The sequence below is a fragment of the Pieris napi genome, chromosome 2 (assembly GCF_905475465.1).
Source record: "Pieris napi chromosome 2, ilPieNapi1.2, whole genome shotgun sequence".
NCBI lineage: Eukaryota > Metazoa > Arthropoda > Insecta > Lepidoptera > Pieridae > Pieris > Pieris napi.
Window position 1 is genome coordinate 2,350,531 of NC_062235.1, and position 23,980 is coordinate 2,374,510.

A 23,980-nucleotide genomic window follows, 5' to 3' on the forward strand; every position below is an offset into this window, starting at 1 on the left:
TAAGAATCGGTCGAGCCGTTTCGGAAGAATATGGGAACGAACATTGTGACACGAGAATTTTATATATTAGATAAAATGTTACTAAGTGTTATATTTGTATTTGTTATACACACAGCTTACAGGAATATTATTAGTACTTCTACTCCATAGTTGCTGCCCACATACTTTGTTTTATATTAATCAACTTATGTCCAACATATTTCGATGTCATTGAACCTTGTGAAATAATAAACATTATTTCCGTAAAAATATTTGTTCTATTTCATGAATTAATCAATAAATTTTGTTAACCGCATAAGGGAGTATGGGGATTGTACAAACATCGAAAAGCGAAACAAAACCACAGATGCGGTCAATCGCAAACTATTTCAAAAGATGTATGAACAAACTCGATATGTAGTGAATTGAATGGTCTTGTTACATCCTATGCAGGTTGCATAAAGGTTTTTAATGTGTACCAGAGAATAATATAAAAATTCTTTGTTACAGAATTAAAGATATATATCTATAGATAGAGAAGATAGATAAAGCTATGTTTTTTTATTTAAAACTAGAGTTAGCTTTTAATATTTATTGACGCATTTGACTCGTACGGTTGTTTACGAATTGTTACGGATTGACGTCGAACATCTTTCCGAAGTAAGATGGTCGAGTCGGATCAGGGAATAGATTATAAAATAAGGTGATACATGCGCACGGGCAATTCCTTTGTTTAAGTTTGACGTTATAGAGCTCAAGTAAAGCCAGTGAAGTGAATTATATTAAATCAATTCACTATTGGAGTGTTTCATTCTACTCCAAGAACTACATCAACTAGCTCTTACACCAGTATGAGGTGTTTGCGTGTAATGAGAATAGGTTCGTTGTATCTGATTTCAATTAGACAAATCTTATTATGTACTTGAAGATTAATTTATCAAATTTTAGTGTAATGATTAAAATCCTACTCCCTTCTTATTAATCGATTAATTACTGATCAAAATTATGGGCTTATTTTACACGCCGGGAGTTCTATTCGGTATTTAAAAACATGAATTAAATATGGAAAATAGACGAAAAAAATGTTAGTAGATTTCGTAATTGTCAAACATTTTAATCCCGTCGATATGGTAAAGTCTCTGCTGAAATAAAATAATGTATTCAATATTCATATGAAGGTAGTAAATTTTCGAGAAGTAGATATTTCTCGAAAATTTACTATTAAACAATAAACTATAAGTAATACACGAGAAACAATAAACTACAAGCTCCCTCCTTATCAGAATGCCAAATCGTAAAATGACTGCTTCACGACTGATTTGAGCGCGACCGCCACTGCGAAAACCGCTGTGAGAGTTTGAAAAGTGAGTTACAGAATCGCAAGGCTGGAAGGAATAACTTAGTTATTGCCAGGCCAGTTAGCTATCAATAAAACTCTTACAATCCATCGTGAGATGTCATTCCCATACAAATTTGTTCGACGATAGTGTTTTGTCTCAGACCCTATATAAATCCATCAGTTTCTAACCTAAGTAAATAAACATTGTTTGACCTAAAGGAATCGCGGTCACGGGTAAAACTTGGAAATTCTAGAAATTATAATCTTTAAAAAACGTCATATTTCTCCAACGGCCTAGATAGAAATGTGGGGCAAGATATACAATAGCAGAAGCGTCAAATAATTAACAAAATGCTAAAATGAGCAGCTGTGAATTAATGAGGAGTTTCAGTATTGATTTACCTTAATTATACCGACTTTTTGGTGTGCGCCTGTGTGGCCTAGTTAAGGAGTGTGTAGGAAATTAAACATAATTAGTAGCTAATATTTTATTGCGCGTGGAAAGAACGATCGGCGCTACCAATTGAACGCTACACACTTTCGCAATACAAAATGTGTGGTATACACACCCCTACAGTCTTTTACTATGTCTTTGTGGTGTTGCTCTATTGGAAAATGAAGGTTTTGAGAAAATTCTTCCATTAAAGCAAAAGCCACTCATTCTGGTAGTGAGCCTATAATTTACTTATATATTATATTAATTTTTAAATAATAAGTTTGTAAATACAGTATATATGAGTAACACAGACTTAAAATTCGACAAACTGTATAATCTAATATATAAAATTCACGTGTATATTCGTTCCCGTACTCCTCCGAAAAGGCTCGACTGATTCTTATGAAATTTTTTAAGCATATTCAGTTAGTTTGAGATCCTTCAACCCTCTAAACAACCCCCAAATTTTTAGATAATATTGTTTGTTCTGTATTTTTTTATGATACAACATACAAAAATACATACAACCCTTAATTTTGGAAATAATATTATACATGGCAAAACAACGTTTGCCGGGTCAGCACGTATTATATATATATATGTATATTTTATACACGTGCTTTTACAAGACATCATGGAACATTAAAGTTCATTACTGAAAATTTAAAGTGTCGATCAATTATAGATTTGTGAACTTTTACAACAAAATCAATAAAAATATAACCTATTTTTGCTAAATGAGAATGCAAAGAGATAACAATAGCGCATAGTCGATAACGCCATCTAGTATAGAGTGCCTGTACCATAACAACAAAGTCCACTTTGATCGTCTCGATCGATCGACGGTCAAGTTTTATAAGTACTTCAGAGGTCCGACAATAGAGGGCGTTACCAATACCAATCACTAAAATCGTACAAGGTAAAGAAGTGGACATTATCATCGGAGGACAGTAAACTACCTGAGGATAACATTTATGCAATAAACTTTTAAAATTATCAGAATATAATTAACTGTTAGTGAAAACAAAATAACTGCTGTGCAATTTATTTTACAAAGTTTAACATCGCCGAAATAATAGGAGATTGGACATTAGATTTAGTTAATTTAGGACATTAGTTAATTATAGTATAATATAAAAACATTAACTAACTATGTACATCTTCGTATCTTTATACTTGTATCATAACAAATAAATATTGTTAGAATATAGCATAGGGTTAGTGTTGGATATTAAGGTTTTGTATGAATTAACGTCAATCAATGTGATGAAATAATTTTATTATTCGTGAACAAAGTGCACGCAGTAAACAACTGTGAGTCAGCTTTAACTTAGCGCGACTTACGAAGTCATATGAACATTAATTTCAATTGATATTTCTAACGACGCGTGGCTCGGAGAGACACGTAGTGGTTACATGCACTCCGAAGTCGGGGTTCCAATCCGTCTTAGTCCTAAATTTATATTTTTACTTTTTTTTTATTTTTACTTTTTTATTTTTTTCATTGTTTTTATACAATATTCCTAAATAAAATTATAATAAAAATTGGAACTGAAGAATACAAAACAAAATGGAAATTGATATGAGGGAATTTTTGAGTAAGATTAAAGAGGAAATGGCAACACAAACCAAAGACATTACAATAGCAGTAACCAAAAATATCACTGAAATGCTAGAAGAAAAATTGCAGATATTGATAGATGAAAACAGTTTGCTGAAAACTCAAGTAGATAAGTTAGAAAACAAAGTTAAACATCTAGAAGAATACGAAAAACGGAATAACCTTATAGTATATGGACTAAAAGAAGACCAAACCCAAAACTCTACAGTAGAAACCATCGTATCCACCCTACGTAAAATAGTTACAATAGAAAGTAACGAAATTAACAACGCTTTTAGAATCGGAAAAGAACAACGGCAACGTGATAAACCCAGGCCTATTCTTGTCTCATTTGTTACATGCTGGAAAAGAAATGAGATAATTAAGAATAAGAAAAATCTACCTCCTTTTATATATATCGAAGAGGACTTTACAAAAGAAACTTTAGAAAAAAGAAAACAACTTTTGCCGAAATTAAAAGAAGAAAGAAGGAATGGGAGGATTGCATTTCTTAGGGGAGATAATCTCATAGTAAAGGACTTCGGCGGTGGAAAAAGGAAAAGAAATAATTCTGAGTCGCCTCCTAAACAACTAAGCATATCTCCAGCGCCAACTGCAAAGAAGAAAAATAACCAAAATTTACTCAACTTTATAAGGAGAGAAAACGTACAAACCAATACAGAACGACCAAAAAACTAACAACTGAAACCATTATCAATAACAACAAAAAAATAAAAAACTACCTCACTCCCCCAACTAATCTTCCAAGCCGGCCGGTCACCGAGGAAGATCACGACCAAAACCCTCCAGAGAAAATAAAAACAAACAGTACAAAAAACAGTCATCATAATACCCTATACATAATAACATACAATGTTAAAACTTTGTCGACATACTCACGATTATTGGAATTAACAGAGTGTTTGAAAAATATAAAGTTTGATATTATTGGTCTATCAGAAACTAGAAAACTTGGAAACAAGATTGAAGAACACGACGAGTTTATTTTATACTACATTGGAGAAACGCCAGGATTGTATGGAGTAGGATTTATTGTCAAAAAACATCTAAAACGATACATCATAAGCTTCACAGGACTATCAGAAAGAGTAGCGTTGCTAAGGATGAATATCAATAACTTAAAATTAAGTATCATTCAAGTTTACGCTCCAACGGAGGCGTCGACCGACGAGGAGTCGGAATTTTTCTACAGTACTGTCGACAAAGCTATACAACTCTCAGATAACAATATCATAGTCATGGGAGATTTTAACGCCAAAATAGGACAAACCAATCCTAATGAAGCCGCTACTGGCAACCACGGCTACGGAGATAGAAACTGTAGAGGAGAGAGACTCATTGATTTTGCGCACGAGAATAATCTGTCTATCATGAACACCTTCTTCAAAAAAAATAGTAAACAAAGATGGACTTGGAGATCTCCTAATGGCAAAACAAAAAACGAAATAGACTATATCTTGACAACTTTACACAAAAACATATCCAACATACAGTCTTTAAACATCACTTACCCCTCGGATCACAGACCTATGAGAGCGACACTTAACATTCTTCCCATAACAAAAAGTCGGTGTATGTTCGGCCAATGCTCCAGATCCAAATTAAAAAACGAAGAAGAAATACAAGCCTACAAACAAACGCTGAATAGTTGCATAACAAACTTACTTAAGAACTGGAGAGACGAGGACACCGTTCAAAATCACTACGATAATATTATAAACGCAATAGACACCAGCCTAAAAAAAGCCTACGAGGTTTCACCCAATACAAATCAAGGGAAAAACCAGATACTATCAGCACGCACAAAGGCCTTAATTTATAGAAGACAAGAATTACAAAAGACAAAACCAAAATCAAGAGCCATGAAAAACGAACTAAAAGCACTCTACAAACTCATTAGTAAATGTATCTACTTAGACTACAAGGCGCACCGCACAAGAACCTTCGAAAAACACCTTAATATTTCAAACAGCGTCAAGAAGGCATACAAAGAACTGAGAACACATAAACTATGGATTGAAGAGTTGAAAGATAAAACAAAAAATACCCAAAATAGATCAGATATACTGAAAATAGCAACAACATTCTATAAGAAACTATACAGCACACCGAGCCAATATGGATATAAATTACCAGACACAAATAGAGGAGAGACGAGAGCAAGCATAGAAGATTCTGAAGTGATTAAAGGGATTAAAACACTAAAAACGGAGAAAAGCCCAGGCCCCGACGGTATCGCCAACGAAATCATAACAACTGGATGCGAGTTCCTAGCAAAACCACTAACTCTACTGTTTAACCAGATACTGAACAGCTCAAATACACCTCGGCAATGGTCAGAGTCTAACATTATATTGCTTTATAAAAAAGGAGACCCTAATAGCATAAATAACTACAGACCGATAAGCCTACTACCTTCACTATATAAACTGTTCTCCTCAATAATCAAGAAAAAGATAAAAGAAAGCACAGAAAAATACCAACCTATAGAACAGGCCGGCTTTAGAAGAAATTTTTCAACAGTGGATCACATACATTCGCTAGAGATGTTGATAGAAAAATACCAAGAGTTCAAAAGACCACTCTATATTGCCTTTATCGATTACCAAAAAGCGTTTGACTCTCTGTTCCATTCATCAATTTGGGATACGCTACTCTCTCAAGAAGTACCACTAGACTATATAAAAGTCATAAAAAATATCTATGATAACAGTACTAGCAGAGTCAAGCTAGAGACTACAGGACCACCCATACAAATAAGCAGAGGTGTACGGCAGGGAGACCCACTCTCGCCAACTATCTTCATAGCGGTGCTACAGGCCATCATTGGTAAACTAGTTTGGGAAAAAGTTGGCATAAATATAAAAGGACGTTACTTGAGCCATTTAAGATTTGCTGACGATATAGTCCTGCTCTCAGAAAATACAAACCAACTACAAGGAATGATTAACGCTCTACACGAAGAAAGTCGTAAAGTGGGCTTGGAAATCAACCTAACAAAAACTAACGTCATGACGAACCATACTGAAAGACCAATATACCTGGAAAACTCACCCCTAACATATGTAAACGCCTACATTTACCTGGGAAAGCAAATTTCATTTAGCCAAAAAAACAACGAACAAGAAGTAGAGAGAAGAATCAACATCACATGGAAAAAGTTCTGGAGCTTCAAAGAAATACTCAAAAGTAAAATGACTATACGAATGAAAACGAAAGTTATGAACACCTGCCTACTGCCCTCATTAACATACGCCTGCCAAACTTGGAAATTTACTAGAAAAGTAAAAAATAAAATTATATCCAGCCAAAGGAGTATGGAGAGGAGCATTCTGAAAATAAGGAAAATCCAAAAGATCCGCCACACTCATATAAGACAGAAAACTCAAGCCATTGACGCCCTCAACTACTCACAAAAGCTCAAATGGCGATGGGCGGGTCACGTAGCGAGGCTAAGCGATAATAGATGGACAAGAGAGACAACACAATGGACAGGCCCACTAGGACAAAGAAAGAGAGGAAGACCAAAAGCACGCTGGGTAGACGACATCACAAAAGTGGCAGGCACTCATTGGTTACGAGCGGCAGAGAACAGAGAATACTGGTCTTCTCTGGAGGAGGCCTTTACCTTTCATGGAGAGGGTTCTTGCTAAAAAAACATTAAATTAAGTATTGTTATGAAATTGTAATACTTATAGAAAGCAAGAAATAAAAGGCTTTTTATTTTATTTTATTTTATTTATCATGGAACATTACGATTTAGCCTAACTTAAGACTAATAAGTAATTTAAGTCTAACCTAATTTACTAATAAGGATTTTTAACAACAACAAATATTATATAAATACGTAAGTATTAATTAACTAAACGTTCTCTTTAAAAATTTAATATTTATAAAATTGCGGGTAAACCGTAGAAAAGACATCAGCGGTAAAAGGCTCGCGAGGGAGCGAAATTTTGGGGCTTATAACATTCCCGAATATCCCCCAAAGGATTATAAATAACAGCTTATGTACTGTCACGAGAAACGGCACATAGCAACTTTTTTAATATTCATTTATGAGACACCGTTTGCACATCCACTAGGAATACAAGTTCATTTTATTAAGCTCTGTGCAAAACCTTAATAAGCCTCTACGTCATGGAGAAATATAGTACTTGGACTTCTCATATTAAAGTGTGGAATATATATTTTTACTGATAGCTGACATCTTCCGAGTTAGCTCGGTGGTAAGTTAGGGCTCTGGAAATCAGACTTCGTAGCTGGCGCGAACAAACTGAGGAACGTTTTTAGAATGATTTTATATAATTTTCTGTTTGTGGGATTACAGATTTTCATCCTGCAGAAGAGGGCTATTCGTGCAATCTATAATTTAAAATGTAGAGAATCTCTGATAGATTAATTCAAGGAAAATAATATACTTACCTTTCCCTCGCAATATATTTATGAAAATATTATGTATGTATACAAAAATAGTGATAAGTTTACTAGAATAGAACATACGCACAATTTTAATACTCGGAACAAACGCAGGCTGCAATTTCCCCGTACTAGACTATCTAAAGTTAGTAATTCTTTTTTTTTGGGAAAAGGTATACTTTTCTTTAATAAAATCCCAGAGACTCTGCATTTTAATAAATTTAAGAAATGTATTAAACTTGTGTAAAAAGGCTTACTATAAAGTTAACGATTATCTAGTTGATAAAAGGGCTTAGGACTAGTCCTAGACAGGCTACTTCTAATTAATTTGCGATATTTATTTTAAAATAAGTGTTGTTTGACATAGTCATTTTGTATGATGATTTGCTATTTTAAAAGAGTACCGAGAGGTTTTACGCCGGCTTTTTCTCTCGGCCACCCTCAGTCTTCTTTGCCGATGAGGAAGGATGACGATTCAAATTTAATAACGTGGAATAAGTGATACCTGTATCTTATATTCCATAATAAACGTTTGTTTTTTATTTTATTTTACAGATTAAATTAAAATCAATACATATATAATACTAGCAGACTCGGCCAAGCGTTGTTGTGGCTAAGGTTTTTGTTGTATTACATAGTAGTAAACTATTCAAGGGAAACGGTAGGAGAACACCAGTCATGGGGACCACCATGCCATGTGTAACGTTGGTACTTTCAACACAGCATCATCTGTTAGAATTGTGACTATCAAATAATAAACAAATATTTTGCAATAATTGAGATGTAAGCTATCCTATCTTTTAAGTTAGATCAAACTACACGCGGTGTGCAAATTTGATTGAAATCGGTTTAGTAGTTTAGAAGTCCATAGCGGACAAACAACGTGACACGTAATTTATATATATTAAGATTTTAATTTTTCAGTGTTAATAAATATAGTTAAATAAATATAATTTTCCAGCTGGACTGGTTACTGGTGGACAATACGCCAGTGACGTCAATAGCGGGTCTTCGGCGGGTGTTGACTAATGGTTCGCTCGAGTTCCCCCCATTTCCGGCTAACCACTTCCGGCGTGACGTCCATACCGCCACGTACCGGTGTCGGTTAAGGCTGAAGAGCGGCTTCGCTGTTCTATCAAAAAACATTCACGTTCACGCGGGTAAGTATTCTTATTAATCACCATATTATAGTATGAAGTATACATTATAAAAAAACTGTTGACTCTGTGTTTATATAGATACTATAAAACAAAACAAATGTTCTATTTGTATTTCTATATTGACAATCATAACTTCATTAAATATAAGTAACAATAAATTGAATTCTTTCTGATTTAGAATTGTTGAAAGATTTGAAATCTTTATGAAATGTTAAAAATATTCAATTGTTTCTTATTAAAAATGGGAGACACGATTAATATTGAGATCATATTGTTTCATAAAAATCAGTAGCACTCTATCGGTTATTAAAGACACTTTGTAAATATTTAACAAATATATTTATTATCTTTCTTTAACCGTTTGAACATTGTAACGTTCTTAAAACATCTTTTTGGTTCTTCTATTTGACCTCTATATTAAACGTGGACTAAAAATCGTGTCTCTTAGCGTTTATAAAAACAATCATATCGATTTCAATTATTATACATTAATAATAATCTTTAACTAATGATTTTACCAGTTCACTTATAGATATATAACTAATAGAGAACTTCGAACATAGTCGTATATTTTACTATTATTTTTAAAACCGAAAATTACTAATTAATTTATTTATTTTAAGATAAGATGTATTTTAATCTACAGTGGTAAATGCGCCATGGGAGGTGCATGTATCAGATGAGTACGTGATGTCGGGCAACGCGGCTGTTCTCCGCTGCGTGGTGCCACCACATTGCGCCGAACGCGTCGCCGCGACTGAGTGGTTCGCGGATGACGACACCAGTGTGTTCCCTTACTTAGGTGAGTACACTCAAACTCAAAATAACTTTATTCATATAATTCATACACTTATGAACGTCAGAAAGGAGTTAAATTCGAGTTAAAAGGAGTCGTATCGGTTACGTCTACAGAATCTTTGAAGAAAATATAAAGAAGTCTACTCGATGCCCAAATGGGTTCCGATCTTCACTGATATGCCTCTTATTCTTCAATGTTATCCAAATTTCGTATAGGAGTATCCAAAAGGTTTTTTAAACGTCAGATTTATATCATTTTTTTCTGTCTCGTGCTAATTAAAACCATTTCAGTTCTTTTAAAACCTTATTAAAAGTTTTCTACTTTCATCTTTCGACAGAAGTTCATTGTAAAGTAAGAATTAAACTTTGACATAACTGTCAAAGTTCGTTTCAAGTTAGATTTTCTATTTCTAATCAAGATTGATTTGAATGTTATATTAATATTATATTAAATTCCTTTTAGAAATAATCGTTATTACTACGTATTTTATAAGCTTTATACATGCCAAAATGTAATAAAGAAAATATCTTTATATAAAGACAATTTTCCTTTATGTCTTACCAAACAGGAGTCAAAAGAATGTTTCAACTCAGTTCGGGTAAGGAGCTACGAAATTACGCTTCCGTCACATATCTCATTTTCAGAGAATAAAATTCGAGAATTACATAAAACTCAATTCCGGACTTATATTAAGAAGTTGGAATGAAAGAAGTCTGAAGTCGCATTCAAACCTAAGGCTATGTAAAAACTTGAAAATTTCGTGGCTTTATCCCAATTTTTAATTAAGAAGCCTAGCGGCTATATCCTGCCCATTAAATTAAGAAAGGTCCAGTCTTGAAGCATACTTATCTTTCGTTTTCAACCCCAATGTAAATGAAGCAAGTCCATTTGGCGAAAATAGATTTCTGTGTCTGTTACATTGATTTTATTTTATCTATGCTCAAGTGTTCTTCGGTGTTTTTCTGTATTAAAATAAAACAAAAAGTAAATGAGTGGCGCTACAACCTTTTTTGGTCTGGGCCTCAGATTTTTGTATCTGTTTCATGATCGTTTGTCAATCTAATAGGCCTCCTGTGCCTGACGCACGCCGTCGATTGTTTGGGTCTAAGGCAAGTTTTCCTTCACCGTTCGAGCTAATGTTAAATGCGCACATGAACATAAAGTCTATTGGTGCACAGCCGGGGATCGAACCTCCCTCAGGGACGAGAGTCGCACGTTGACGCCACTAGGCCAACTGCTCATGTTTTTCTGTATTAACCAGGCCCAAAATAATCAAGTTATAATAGTCAAGTTATAACAAACAGCACGTCTTGGATCTATTGACGACGCGTCAGATACAGACGGCTGTTCGCCTGCAATATTCTACATTCCAACCACAGTTTATATTACTGTTCATACATACATGTAGTAGGTACATTTTTATATCAGCTGTAATACATATACTTTTTTGTTTTCTTAGGTCCAAATTATGAGCGTCTAGATGATGGCTCACTATATATAGCTGCGGTCAGCCCAGATGATCGCTACACCGTATTCCGGTGTAGGGTACGGGATAGAGTTACTGATCACACCTACACTAGTCAATATTATGGTGAGTTTTATTTATTTATTAGTAATCTTACAGCTAACATACATGTTATAAAATAAATCACTTCGACAATATAGAAAGCCAAAACAGATTACACGGATAAACAATATATATGCAACAGAAAACATAAGTAAGTACATTAATACACAAATTCAACATTAAACAAACGGCAATGAATACTTAATATTTCAAAGAAAAAAACTAGATTGTTACTGCTAAACAAAGTCAAAGTCTTTTCGCGTCTTCAAATATTTCCTTACATCCTCTTTGTTGCGGTGGAAAATATCAATATCCTCATAATTAATTTATTAATACTTTAATTACATCACAATAACACAAAACAGGAGATAAATACAACTTACTGTAATTGTAGATAAAGTCAAAAGTGTATTTTATAATTACATAGTCTTATTACAGATATTATTTTAAATAGATTCTTTAGTTAAAGACGCATTTATATAAAATCTGTCATAAAGTATGTACGTAAAGTCATCATAGTTCAGAATATGATAAGTACTTGCTACTCAATCGGATAAATCACAGGAAATTGCTTTATTAATTAGAATTTCTTTTCAGGTCACGTTATAGTAACAGAACCAAAGGGGCAAGTACGCCCGCGAGCAGCAGTTGAAATGCGCTCGCGCAGAGTCCAAGTGGGGCATGATGTGCGGATACCCTGCGCTGCGCATGCGTGGCCAGTTCCTACTTTTAGGTAAGGATTAGGTATATCGCATTAGCGTATAATGTTTTAAAATTTTCTTAGCGTAAAAACTCATCAGAAACTGTATCCAAATCTTTTTCTAACACTCATTTCATTTATAATAAATTATATACCACTTATTAATTACTTATGCATAGATACCCCAATATTTCGATATTTTATTTTATTACAGTAGTCCGGAGTTAGTACATAAACACATGCATACATAAATGAGTAGACACCCTGAAGTTAGCATAAACGTAACATAACGTAAAATGTTAACATAACATTTTAAAATAAAAATGTCTATTTCTTTAATTATGTAGAAATAATTTTTTTGTGATTGATGATTTAAATAAACTTTATTTAACTAGATAATGCGTTATAATAATACTACTATTAAATACCTTTTTTATATTGTTAGTGTCGTTTTTTCTACAAACGTAGAATAAGCGAAAGATAAAAATTTGACAAAGATTTTTATCTTGTTACACCAAAGCTTCTAACGCGTGTACATAAGTACACACACGTTTTTTTTATTTTATTTGTCTTGAAACTATTCTACTTAACTATTCACGCATTAATAAAACTTTACTATTTGCTTCTAATACAATCTAAGTTAATCTCACTAATACTGTTTATGAAAACAAAAACATAAAAAAATCCTTTATCCCAAAAATATTTCGTAATGCATCTGACAAGTTAAACGGGTTCTACATCTTTGCTGAGCAAACAAATGCAACCGACGTGAACAAATGCACACTCACGAAAACAATGTTCTGTTTACGTACATGGACCAAAAGTTTATACAAATGTTGTCGATACAGTCTGTATTAGATGTTTGCGATCGCAAGAATTGTTTGTTGTGATACGATACCATTGCGTCTTTCGAAATCCATTACTTTGATTTCTACTTTAATGGGTTTACATTACATTACAGTTAAGACGTTTGCTTCGTCTTTTTTGGGTCTAAAGAATGCCGGTTTCCTTACGATGTTTTCCTTCACCGTACCGACAAGAGTTTGAATTCACGAATGCATGAGAGTCTTATGCTGAAGCCACTAGTATAGTCCCACCAACTTATCTGTGAACTGAGTGGTAGCGCCACCGTCGCTTTAGTGTTGCAAATTAATAAAAGTTACCCATTATTGGGTATGTCAGATAAGAAACTAGATAAACATATAAACATAATTTTATTATTTTAAACAATACCTAACATTGTTTTATAATAATAAAATGGTAATATAAGTGTATTTTATTTAATTTAAGTGTAATTAATATAAGTATATTTTTACTTGACGAGAACCATAGGTAGTTGAATCACTCAGCTTTATATTTTTTAAGTTACAATTACGTTAAAAAGTAATCAATGAAAAAATATTGGTTGTTTGTAAAGTAGGTTTACGATCGAGATGTTTACGTGATAACGTCTTATTGGTGATATAAGTTTTTGGGAAGTAAGGAATTAATGAAGATAACAATTTTTTCAAATTTTAAATTACATCTATCGTTTTATTCACACTTTTGATGATAAATTTCGGGTGTAAAATGACAAGTTTACTTATTCGACTATGATATACATTTTTCTTCATACATTCACGGAATGACTGGCAGCGCTCGAGATGAGACGGGAGATCGGTCCGTCTCTCTCTCGTTATACCTGCGATCGCGCTCGTGAGGTTTTGGTGTGACACAAGTTTCTGAACATGTCACCCGACTAAAACGATTTTAAAGACGTTATCACGTCAAAAAATATCGGGTAATTTACAAAAAGAAAGTAGACAACACTAACCTGTAGCTGCCGAAATTGAACATGGCGGCCGTAGTTCCCATTTTCTCCATTTCACAGATAAGTTGATGGGTCTGTAAATTAAAATCTTCGTTTCGGATAGGTACGGCACAAAAACGCCGCCTACTTACTTTAATTTATCAATTATTAAGAAGAACCTGTCCCATGCTACTGTATGTGGGATTTCAAACACAATTATATTAAGGTAATTTTGTCTTATCAGTTCAACATATCTATTTGAAGTCAAATGTTAACCGGTCATATTATATAATTAGAAATCTCTATAATACCAATATATTTTATGACCTGCCATGTATGAATTGCCTGTAAATCTATCCCTTTGTCTCTTTCTGTCAAATAGATAGTGATGAAAAGAGAGTGATGAGAACAAAGTGGGTCAATTAACTAAGTTACGCTTCATGATCATATTTTATTCTAAATTAATAAAACAATTCCACTTTGGTGTCTACGCAAATAATAAATTATAGTTTTAAAACGCAACGTTTTGTTTCAGCAAACATTTTACGGTTTGACTGGATAGTTAATTTTTCATAGTAAAATTTTACATTATACAAATTATTTTCCGTTTTACGTTACAATATTTGAAAAAAGGCAGCCAGGTAAATTAATTACGAGGGTGTTTTACCCAGCCGAAATTAATTCGCTGCTTGCCAATCGAATCACGGGAGGGGATTATAAAATTGTGGTTAAATCTGCACGAGGTGAAAAGGAATTCAAATAAAACGCCCAATTAGGAGGGTAAATTATATTTATCCTTACGAAGTAAACACCAGAACATATGACATGAAATTTCAACGTTTAGCAAAACTTGTTTTTATTTAAATAATACTTACTTCCCAATCGATACGAGTTAGGCTTTACGAAACACTGTTACCTGAAAGGACAGTAACACACTCGCAAGCCGCCCATTGCTAGTGTCCATTGGCTGCGGTTAGCACTTTATTCAAAATTACAGTTTATTTATTATTAATTTAATCAAATTTAATTTAATTTAATTCAAATTTATTTTAAAAGCGAAAATGATTTTATTCAACTAATCAAAAAGGAACTTTATTTTTGGCATTTCATCAAGAACAGTAGGAACATCCATAAGTTTACTTATAGGAACTGAATTAGCAAATCCAGGATTTTTAATTGGATACGAAATGTATAATGCCATTGTTTAATTACTTTTATTGTATTTTTTATAGTTATATACCTATAATTGAAAGATTCTCCCTTTTTAACGTATATAAACGCGAATTACATTATACCATTAAAATGTCAATATCTTTAAGAAACTTAATAATATCAAATAATTATTTGTAAACTTGATACGACAGTCCCTTGTTGAACGGGAACGAAAAGCTCGTTTCGAGTGGCGTAAGTAATAAATTAAATTTGGTAACTTCGTAATTGAATACACATACGTTGCTTTAATTTTTTTAAGCTATTAGCTATTAACCTTCAGCTATTATTTTGCTGTATCTGAACTATACGCCGTGTGCTTGGAGCATCTATAAGGATTATAAATCGCTGCGATGACGTCCTACTCTGAAACGCGCTAACGACGTTATTCCGGCCGCAATATATAGAAGTTCTCGACTTTAGCCACCGCTTACCGGACGTCAAGGCAGAACACAAAATACATCCGTATCACCTCCACGTCCGTCGTTCCACAACTAAGCGTTTGTTAAGGCAGTTTTTTCCGCACCACCATTGTGGAACCAGCTGCCCACTGAAGTGTTTCTGAACCAATTCGACTTAGTGTCCTTCAAGAAAAGAGCGTACCGATTCTTGAAAGGCCGGCAACGCACTTGCGATTCTTCCGGCAGTTACATCAGGAGAGGCTCCTATTAAATAAAAAAAATTAAAACGAAACCCACGTTGACTATAATAGAAAACAATTAGCTATTGTGGTGCGTCGAAGTATTATATAAACAATTTCTAAACAACTCGGTTTTAATATTAATTTAATTGAAACTTTTATCCGCAACTGTCAAGAAACTGTTTCAATTTACTAAGCTCAACTAACATTGCATTTCAAACTTTTCACTTAAGTTCTTCTCGTGTATGTTTACTAGCTAACACCCTCGATTTTCTACTGAATCTTTTAATCGATATCCTATAATTATTTTATGTTGACGAGAGGTTTTTTTAATAATTAAGTTAAATAGTTAATTTTATACTTACAACAAAATTAGTTATGAGTTGCCATAAACGCCCGGCTCATTAATCATGACTGGATACATTTTCTCCGTCCACGGCGTCGAAATTCATTCATATTATGTTATGGTACAAACATCAATAAATTAACAACAATACATAGTAGTAACGTCTTATAATAAGAGACTAAATTATTTGTCTACTTATAATTATCTAATAATATCACAGTTTAAAACTCCGGAAATCGACCCGGGAGGCCTCTGGCACTAAGACTGTCGCGGCGGCCCGTATCACCTTAACATCAGATTCCTGTCCCCCTGTTTTATAGAAAAAAAGTATCTGAATACGTTAGTGGAATGATGGTTAAATAAGCGCAAGCGAGCCTAGGAGCCACTGAGTACGGTTGATTTTATGGTTATCTGAATCTCTCGTGACTGTGGGACTTCCCACATACTCCTGTACTCATGATAAAAACCAAATTTACAATTATTCATCACAATAGTGCTTGATAATCTAACAGCTATTCATTCATAGAAGCTTTGACATTTATAAGTAAAAGTAGACAATTTCTAGGGAAGAAAATTAAGCGATTTAAAGCGCCATGCTGCTGATAAAATCCTTTAGAATGCAAATGTCTCAGCGTTTCTTTCAAAACTATTTCCAAAAGGAAACCTTGCGGAACATTGAAGATTTCAACTCAGCCATTTGGTTCTGAGAAATTGCTGAAGGATTAGACGACGTTTGCTTCAAGATTCTAGCAATGCACAAAAGTTGAAAATAGAAAGCTTGCTTTAACAATAAAGACATTGTAATGGTGTCCTTTGAATGGCTTATATTCATACAACTGATAATCTGAACTATGTCTGGCACTTTTTTATGCTCTAATAGCTAATGCCTTTTATAAAAAAAATATCACTTGCGCTAGAACATTATAAGGCCTTAGACTTCTGTGATCGATTCATGATCATTTTTCAATCTAATAAGCAAGTAGGTGATCAGCCTCCTGAAAAACGCCATCGACTTTCTCTCACGATGTTCGCCGTTGGAGCGAATGTTAAATGCGCACATAGAAAGTCTATTGGTTCACAGCCGGGGATCGAAGCTACGACCTTAGGGATAAAGCCCCTAGGCCAACACTGTTCACCTGCGTTATACCATGGCAAAATCACAAGCACATATGAAATAAAAAATAGAACTTTATCTTGTCTCTTTGCTAACTTTTACTGGTTTATTATGTAAAGGAAAATGGTTTTTGAAGACACACTTTATTTTATCTCAAAAAGCGACAAGATCAATGGACCTAAAAGAATCCTTCTGTGCACAAATGTACCCCAAAAATTTTGATCCACACGCAAACTAAAGTTGTTGGTAATATTGTAGGTATATTTTGTATTGAGTTCAAAACCATTGGAGAGTTAGGAATTTTACGAAAGTTCTAGGATCATTTAGACTTTGATTTAAATTTTATTGCAATGAAAGCAGAGTTTTTATTTCGCTCACAGTTTGACAAGGAGCGAGGCCGAATTGAAAGCTTGATTTTACATAATTTCAAATTCACTTCAGCTGTATAAAGTGTTTACGATATCGGTCGTACCGTAATTTATCTACGTTATTCATGACCGTTGTTCAAGTAGTCTGTAACTTATCAAATATATATTATTATACTCTGAGGCCTGAGTAACATAGTGTTATTGTATGTCGAAACGCGGTTCTTTGATGGTTTGTATATATTTAATTAATAAATGGATCAGACGAAGGATAAACTATGACAAAAGCCATACGAACGACAGTGACTTTTACACTTTACAATTAATTAGAAACATTTTTAAGTAATTAACTAAAGTTACGCTAAGCAAAGTTGTGATTCTTATGTGTTAAAGCATACTTATTCATCTTAATGTTTTCAAGGGGAAGGTGATTAGGTTTTTAAAATCAAGGTGCTTTTATAGCGTAGGCGAATATTTGGCCTATAAGTTTGACAACAATTGATTATAAATAGCTTGACTTATTATTATGACATTATGTTAATGTTTGTATTATATGACATAGATAAAATTTATGACATTTGCATGCCTATTTATCTATATATATAAAAATGAAACCCGTTTTCCGTTGTCACGACATAACATGAAAATGGCTTGACCGATATGTCTGATTTTTTTTAATAATATTCCTTGAAGTACGAGGATGGTTCTTACGGAGAGAAAAATTTAAAAAAATTAGTGAAAAAGTCTAAAAACAACTTTCCTATATTCCCATACAAAAATATATTCGTAATCACATAAGGTTTGATTGTAATATAGTAAAATTCTAATTTTTAATTATGTAAGATAAATTTGCACGCCATTATATGTGGCAGAATATGCGGAGTTAAGATTGTACAACCATAAGATTTTTATACCATATTCTTGCAAATTAATTATTATTATTATTATTATTATTATTAAAACAAACGTATTCTTTTTTTAGATGGTTCCGAGAGCACCATGAACAATTAATACCAATAGAAAAGTCGGGGCTATGGCCCCGAACGAGGGCACTAGGTGGCCTGCTGCATATCAAGTCCGTGCAAAGAGAAGATGGAGGCAGATTCGTCTGTTGGCTGAACAATACTGCTGGAACAGAGTCTGTGCATTTCACACTACTTGTTACAGGTATACTCTATAGCATTTATACGTACGACGTTTTAAACTACAATAAGAATTGTCCATTTAAATATGACCCACGACGGAGTATTGATCTGATAATTTATCTTCATAGTACTGTCACTGTAGAATGATAACATCGTATGTCAAAAAACCATTTATTTTTTATTATTAGACTTATGAAATTTAACTGGTATAATCATGAAGTAAGGACTTATTTATGTTATTAATAAATAAGTCCTTTTTACCATCTACCATTTTTATTATTATTTATTTTAACGAACATTGACGGAATGAAACATTTTTTTCGTTTCCTGTAATGTTTGGTTCTCTGGACATAAGAGGTTATCATTCTACAGCAACGATAAATAGATAATCTACTGTGCATTCCAAAGTGAAATATTAAGTTTTTTGAAGTTATACTTCTTTAGGCGCGTTATGAAAAATTGATGAGAGTGAAATTTTACGATGCGCGCGCACCGTGACTCAAAATTAACAGAATGAAGTTGTCCACGGAAGATGCTATGGCATTGGACATAATTTAAAGACAACATTCGAATAATAATATAATTTATGTTACACTTAATGTAAGAGAATAATAATAAATATTTATTTATTTAATTTTTCAAATGTAAACTGAACTTTATTGACTATAATGACTCCTTTTCCAGTCTTTGATTATTTAATTGTTATTAATTATTTGCATGCAATCAAAAACTATTTTTAATAATTCCAAAGAAGTATAACTTCTTACGAGCGTACATAAGTACACGCACCCTTTTTTTAACTGAATTAGTAGGCAGAACATATCAATAAAATTTATATAAACAGTCCCAGAGATTTTATGACTATAATATTTCATTTAAAAAATTATTTATTAACCTGCCGGCGTAGTATATAGGTCAAGTAATGCTTCTAAGAACTACAGATGGGTCAAACAAAAGGACTTTTTGTGTGGAGTAACCGCAGTGTCCTATTTTCAACAACTCATGAAAAGTGCCATTTGGTGTCAACATCTTTGTTTAACCTGGAAATCTCTAAAATGTAATTGATAAACATTTGCCAATTAAATTTTAATGTACGAACAATGTGTAAAAGTCGCAACATCTAAGACTATTATAAAACTTTGTTTATTTCTTTGTAATTTAGCAGAAATCTTTCCTATAACGACTCTACTTTTAATTCTTTCAATATGTTATCAGAGACGTTACTGTCTGCAATGTAGTCGTAATTTTACTTATTTCTCACATCTTTGTATTCAACTCAAAAAATATGCACCTATTGTATACACCTAAAGTCAACACCAATTACAGAGGGAACAGCTTTATGGTTAGGGCGGCGGGTAAGTTTGACAATTTAACTGTTGATTGACATGTTCGTGTGTGGTGTCAAGAAGAGCTCTGACATCTGAGTTTCTCAGTGGAATAAATAAGTTTTTATAAGTGTATAAGTAATGCTACCCTAAGTGTTCCTCAAATACTAGTTAGTTATTGCTTTCTTTGATAGATATAGATAGTTGGATTAAAATGATTTTATTGTTACCAATTGATTTAATTATTAAGGACTTAATGATGTGTAAAGATTTGTTTAATAAAAATAACTTTATATTTAGTGAGTCAGTTAGTTATAAGCTGTAAATCTTTCTCAATAAATTAAAAAAAAATTGAAGCAACAGTTTATTTTAAGTGATTGTCTCTCATGCCGAGTTAGCCAAAGTCAAAGTCAAAATAACTTTATTCATATAGGTAAATACTTATGAACGTCAGAAAAGAAGTTAAATTTAGTAGTCAAGGGCGTAGAGCGGGCGAGAAGAACTGGCAAGAAACTCCGCCACTCTTTTTAATCGCTTTTTTTGAGTCATACAAAATGTTTCAACTGGAGAAAATCAATCCCAAGGATTAGGATCATTTAAATATTCGTCAAATTTATAATATTTAAATGTTACTTGACCTGTCAAATTAAACTTATTTTCTCTCCTTTTTAGAACCTTTATCCGTCCGAATACGACCCGATACAATAAGACCGAAATTAAACGCTGACATAAGCATGGATTGTAAAATCTCTGGACATCCCATTGAAGTCGTTTATTGGATACACGATGGCAAAACCGTGAAGGACACAGACAGAATCTGGGTATCGGAAGACAGACTAAGATTACATATCAAAAACACACAAATAAACGACCAAGGAATCTACCAATGTTTCGCGAGTAATACCAGAGATCAAGCATACGGCATTGCGGAGGTTTTAATAGATGGTAATATTCATATAATATATTTCCTAGTATTAGGGTCTGTTTCACAATGTATGGATAACTTCTACATAAGTTCCAAATTAGCTATTTATTACTTATTGGTAGGATAAACACTATTGTTGCGTTTCACGACTGTCAGATAGCGCTTATTCGTCACATAAAGTTCATCATAATCTATGATTCCGATGAATGTCAAATAGCACAACTTATCTTCCAAATAATTAATATGTTACATAGCTATTTGGAACTTTATCCATACATTGTGAAACAGACCCTTAAAATGTCCTGTCTCTAACCAAACGTTCTCTATCTTCCTTTAAATCTCTACTGTACAAGCATTGCCTGTCCACATCGTAACCCTAAAATAATTTAGAAATTATCATTAGTCGTGTTCCCTTTACATTGTTATTACGTTTTACTTTATGTTTAAGTTATCTTATGTAAATTGTTTTTCTTGCACTATAGAATTAAATTTTTCCTAAAAGTGGTTTTCTGGAAATCGCTCAAAAGTGATAAGGCACCCGTTGTATTCCTTATTATCTGATTGTAATTGTACAGATTTTTGCAACAGTGTCAAATAAATAAAATATACTATTTGACGAAAAATATATAGAGTTCCCAGCATAGACCAACAATCTTGTTAAATGAGTTATTTGAAGCATGTGGTTTCTCATCTAAGACTATATATTTTCTTTCAACGAAGTAGGCGTGACAACGGTACAATTCAAGTACATATATATGAAACTAGAATTTTAAATGTCATGTACATATGTAGGGGATATTTCATCAGTTTAGTGGAGATAAAAGGATTTTTGTGGAACATAAGGCATATTTGCAGTGTCGGAGAACAATCGCGGTGTCGGAAATCGGTCCCGTCGAGCGCCATACGCCCGCAGCACACACACACACGACGCCGACTGGAACTTCACGGGAAATAGAGGTATTGTAGAACTGTAGTTTTAGAACTTAGCAGAAAGTAAATGTTTGTCGCTTCAGGAGCAAATAGGTCAACAACCTCTCGTAGAAATATAGCTTTGAATTAAAGTAATTAAAAGTATATCGACTTGAAATACCTAAAAGGAAAAAAGTACGTGAATAAATTTAGACAGTACCTTAAGTAACAACATTTGACATTGCCATATATGACTCCGATATGACTTTAAGCTTCTGGTAAATTGTGGGCAAATACTGCAATCTTTATTATCTGAATCTAACAAATCACAGCTGCCGGTAATACTGAAAACCTTTTTTTAAAAGTGGTTTAGAACCAAGGTCCGGGTTGTTATTTTAAAGGTTTCTCGAAAAAAACATTGATTTTGTTAAATAAATTGTCTCTATTGACGATATACGATATCCGATCGAGTCTTTACCCAGTATTATGTTACTTTAATACTGATTCAGCAATTAATTTATTGAAACCAATACAAAGATTTCTATTTTAGTCTAGAAGCTTCGACATTAAATAATCTAAATGTTGCTTTATACAACCGAATATCTGGCTAAATGAGGATTTCTCACGAAGGAATAATTTTACATGTTTAGAAGATTTTATGCTTAGGGTCTGTTTCACAAAGTATGGATAAAGTACCAAATAGCTATGCAACACATAAATTATTTGGAAGATAAATTGTGCTATTTGACACTTCATCGGTCTCATAACTTTTGATGGACCTTATGTGACGAATAGCGCTATCTGACAGTCGTGAAACGCAACAATAGTGTTTATCCTACCAATAAGTAATAAATAGCTTATTCAGAACTTATCCGTACATTGTGAAACAGACCCTTAATCTCTGCTTAGACCGCCATACTTATCGTTTCGCCGGAAATATATACAGAACTAAAAGAAAAATCCTTTATCCTAAAACATTTTATATAATCCATAGCAGATATTACTATGATATATGCCGTACAAAAAATATTCTTTTAACATCAGATATTATCAAAGCTCTTTCGTTTCGTAAAACAAAAGGGATTTATGGAGTACGCCAATAGAAATACTTTGGTATATGTGTGTAAAACAATTGAATTATGATGGAAAGCTCTGACGTGTCATTGATATATTAAAACATGTTCGGAATTTCTTGTGAACTTTTTAATTCTATTGCAGGGTTTTTACAATGATTACACTTAGAAGGTCATCAACCTGTGCACCACCATCCATACTATGTAGTACGTAGTTAGTGAGGAATAAAACCATGCTGTTCACCTGGAAGTGAATTATCTTTATATATATAATTCTTCTGTGAGTGTGTATGTCACTGAACTTCTCTCAAACGACTGGACCGATTTTGATGACATTTTTTGTGTGTGTTCAAGGGGATCTGGGAATGGTTTAGATTCACAAATCAGTCCGCCAGATGGCGCTGCAGTCGGTACTTTCATACTTTGCTTTACTAATTGCTTGAAATATCATGCAGGACAACGTCTGTCGGGTCCACTAGTACTTTATAAATTATACTTTAAAAAAATATATTTTTCTGCAAATTTTAAATACAACTTTAAGATTTATGTGAGACGTATGTATGTGTATGTACGTATATATGTTTTTCTCTTATGAACGTAAATCATTATTTTCAAACCTTTATTAAAACCTTAAACGAACAAACACCCAAAAAGTAATTAGTATAACGAGTATCGAACGAAAGTCGATTCAACTTTCATCCGGTCTCGTTTCCTTCATCATAAAATATTTAAAAGTCCATTTTTAAGCTCCGATCCGCTGCAAGCTATTAGAGTCAACTCTTCAGCTCAAACAAAGAGTTGCTACGAAGCGCGCCTCCCTGTTACCTATTAGCGCACAACATTATGTACTAAACCGCAAAACTTCCAATTAAGATCCTATCTCCCTGTATTAAGGTTGTTTTTACCTAATAAATGTGAGGATATACGCCACTTTTTGATACTATTAATTTGCTCCCCGCTATTTGGTGTCGCTACACTTGAGAGCTGAAGGGCCGTCGCAATGCATACATGTTACCTATTGGAATATAGAAAGCGTATTCCTTTAATGACTTGTGTAATATTCCATTTTAATTAGGCATGTTTATCGAACTTAAGTGCACTGCAGTATATTAAACTTTGT

At 33.3% G+C, this 23,980-nt stretch overlaps 1 protein-coding gene across 1 annotated transcript in view; it reads left to right on the forward strand.

The window, feature by feature from the left end:
• LOC125056929 (Down syndrome cell adhesion molecule-like protein Dscam2) overlaps positions 1-23,980 on the forward strand; it is a 169,924-nt gene that overhangs the window by 102,502 nt on the left and 43,442 nt on the right. Inside the window, exons 4-10 of the mRNA XM_047660293.1 lie at positions 8,756-8,954; positions 9,601-9,756; positions 11,213-11,344; positions 11,918-12,053; positions 18,466-18,650; positions 20,626-20,898; positions 21,734-21,835. Of these exons, the coding sequence (XP_047516249.1) occupies positions 8,756-8,954; positions 9,601-9,756; positions 11,213-11,344; positions 11,918-12,053; positions 18,466-18,650; positions 20,626-20,898; positions 21,734-21,835 (1,183 nt within the window). The remainder of the gene's footprint in view (positions 1-8,755; positions 8,955-9,600; positions 9,757-11,212; positions 11,345-11,917; positions 12,054-18,465; positions 18,651-20,625; positions 20,899-21,733; positions 21,836-23,980) is intronic.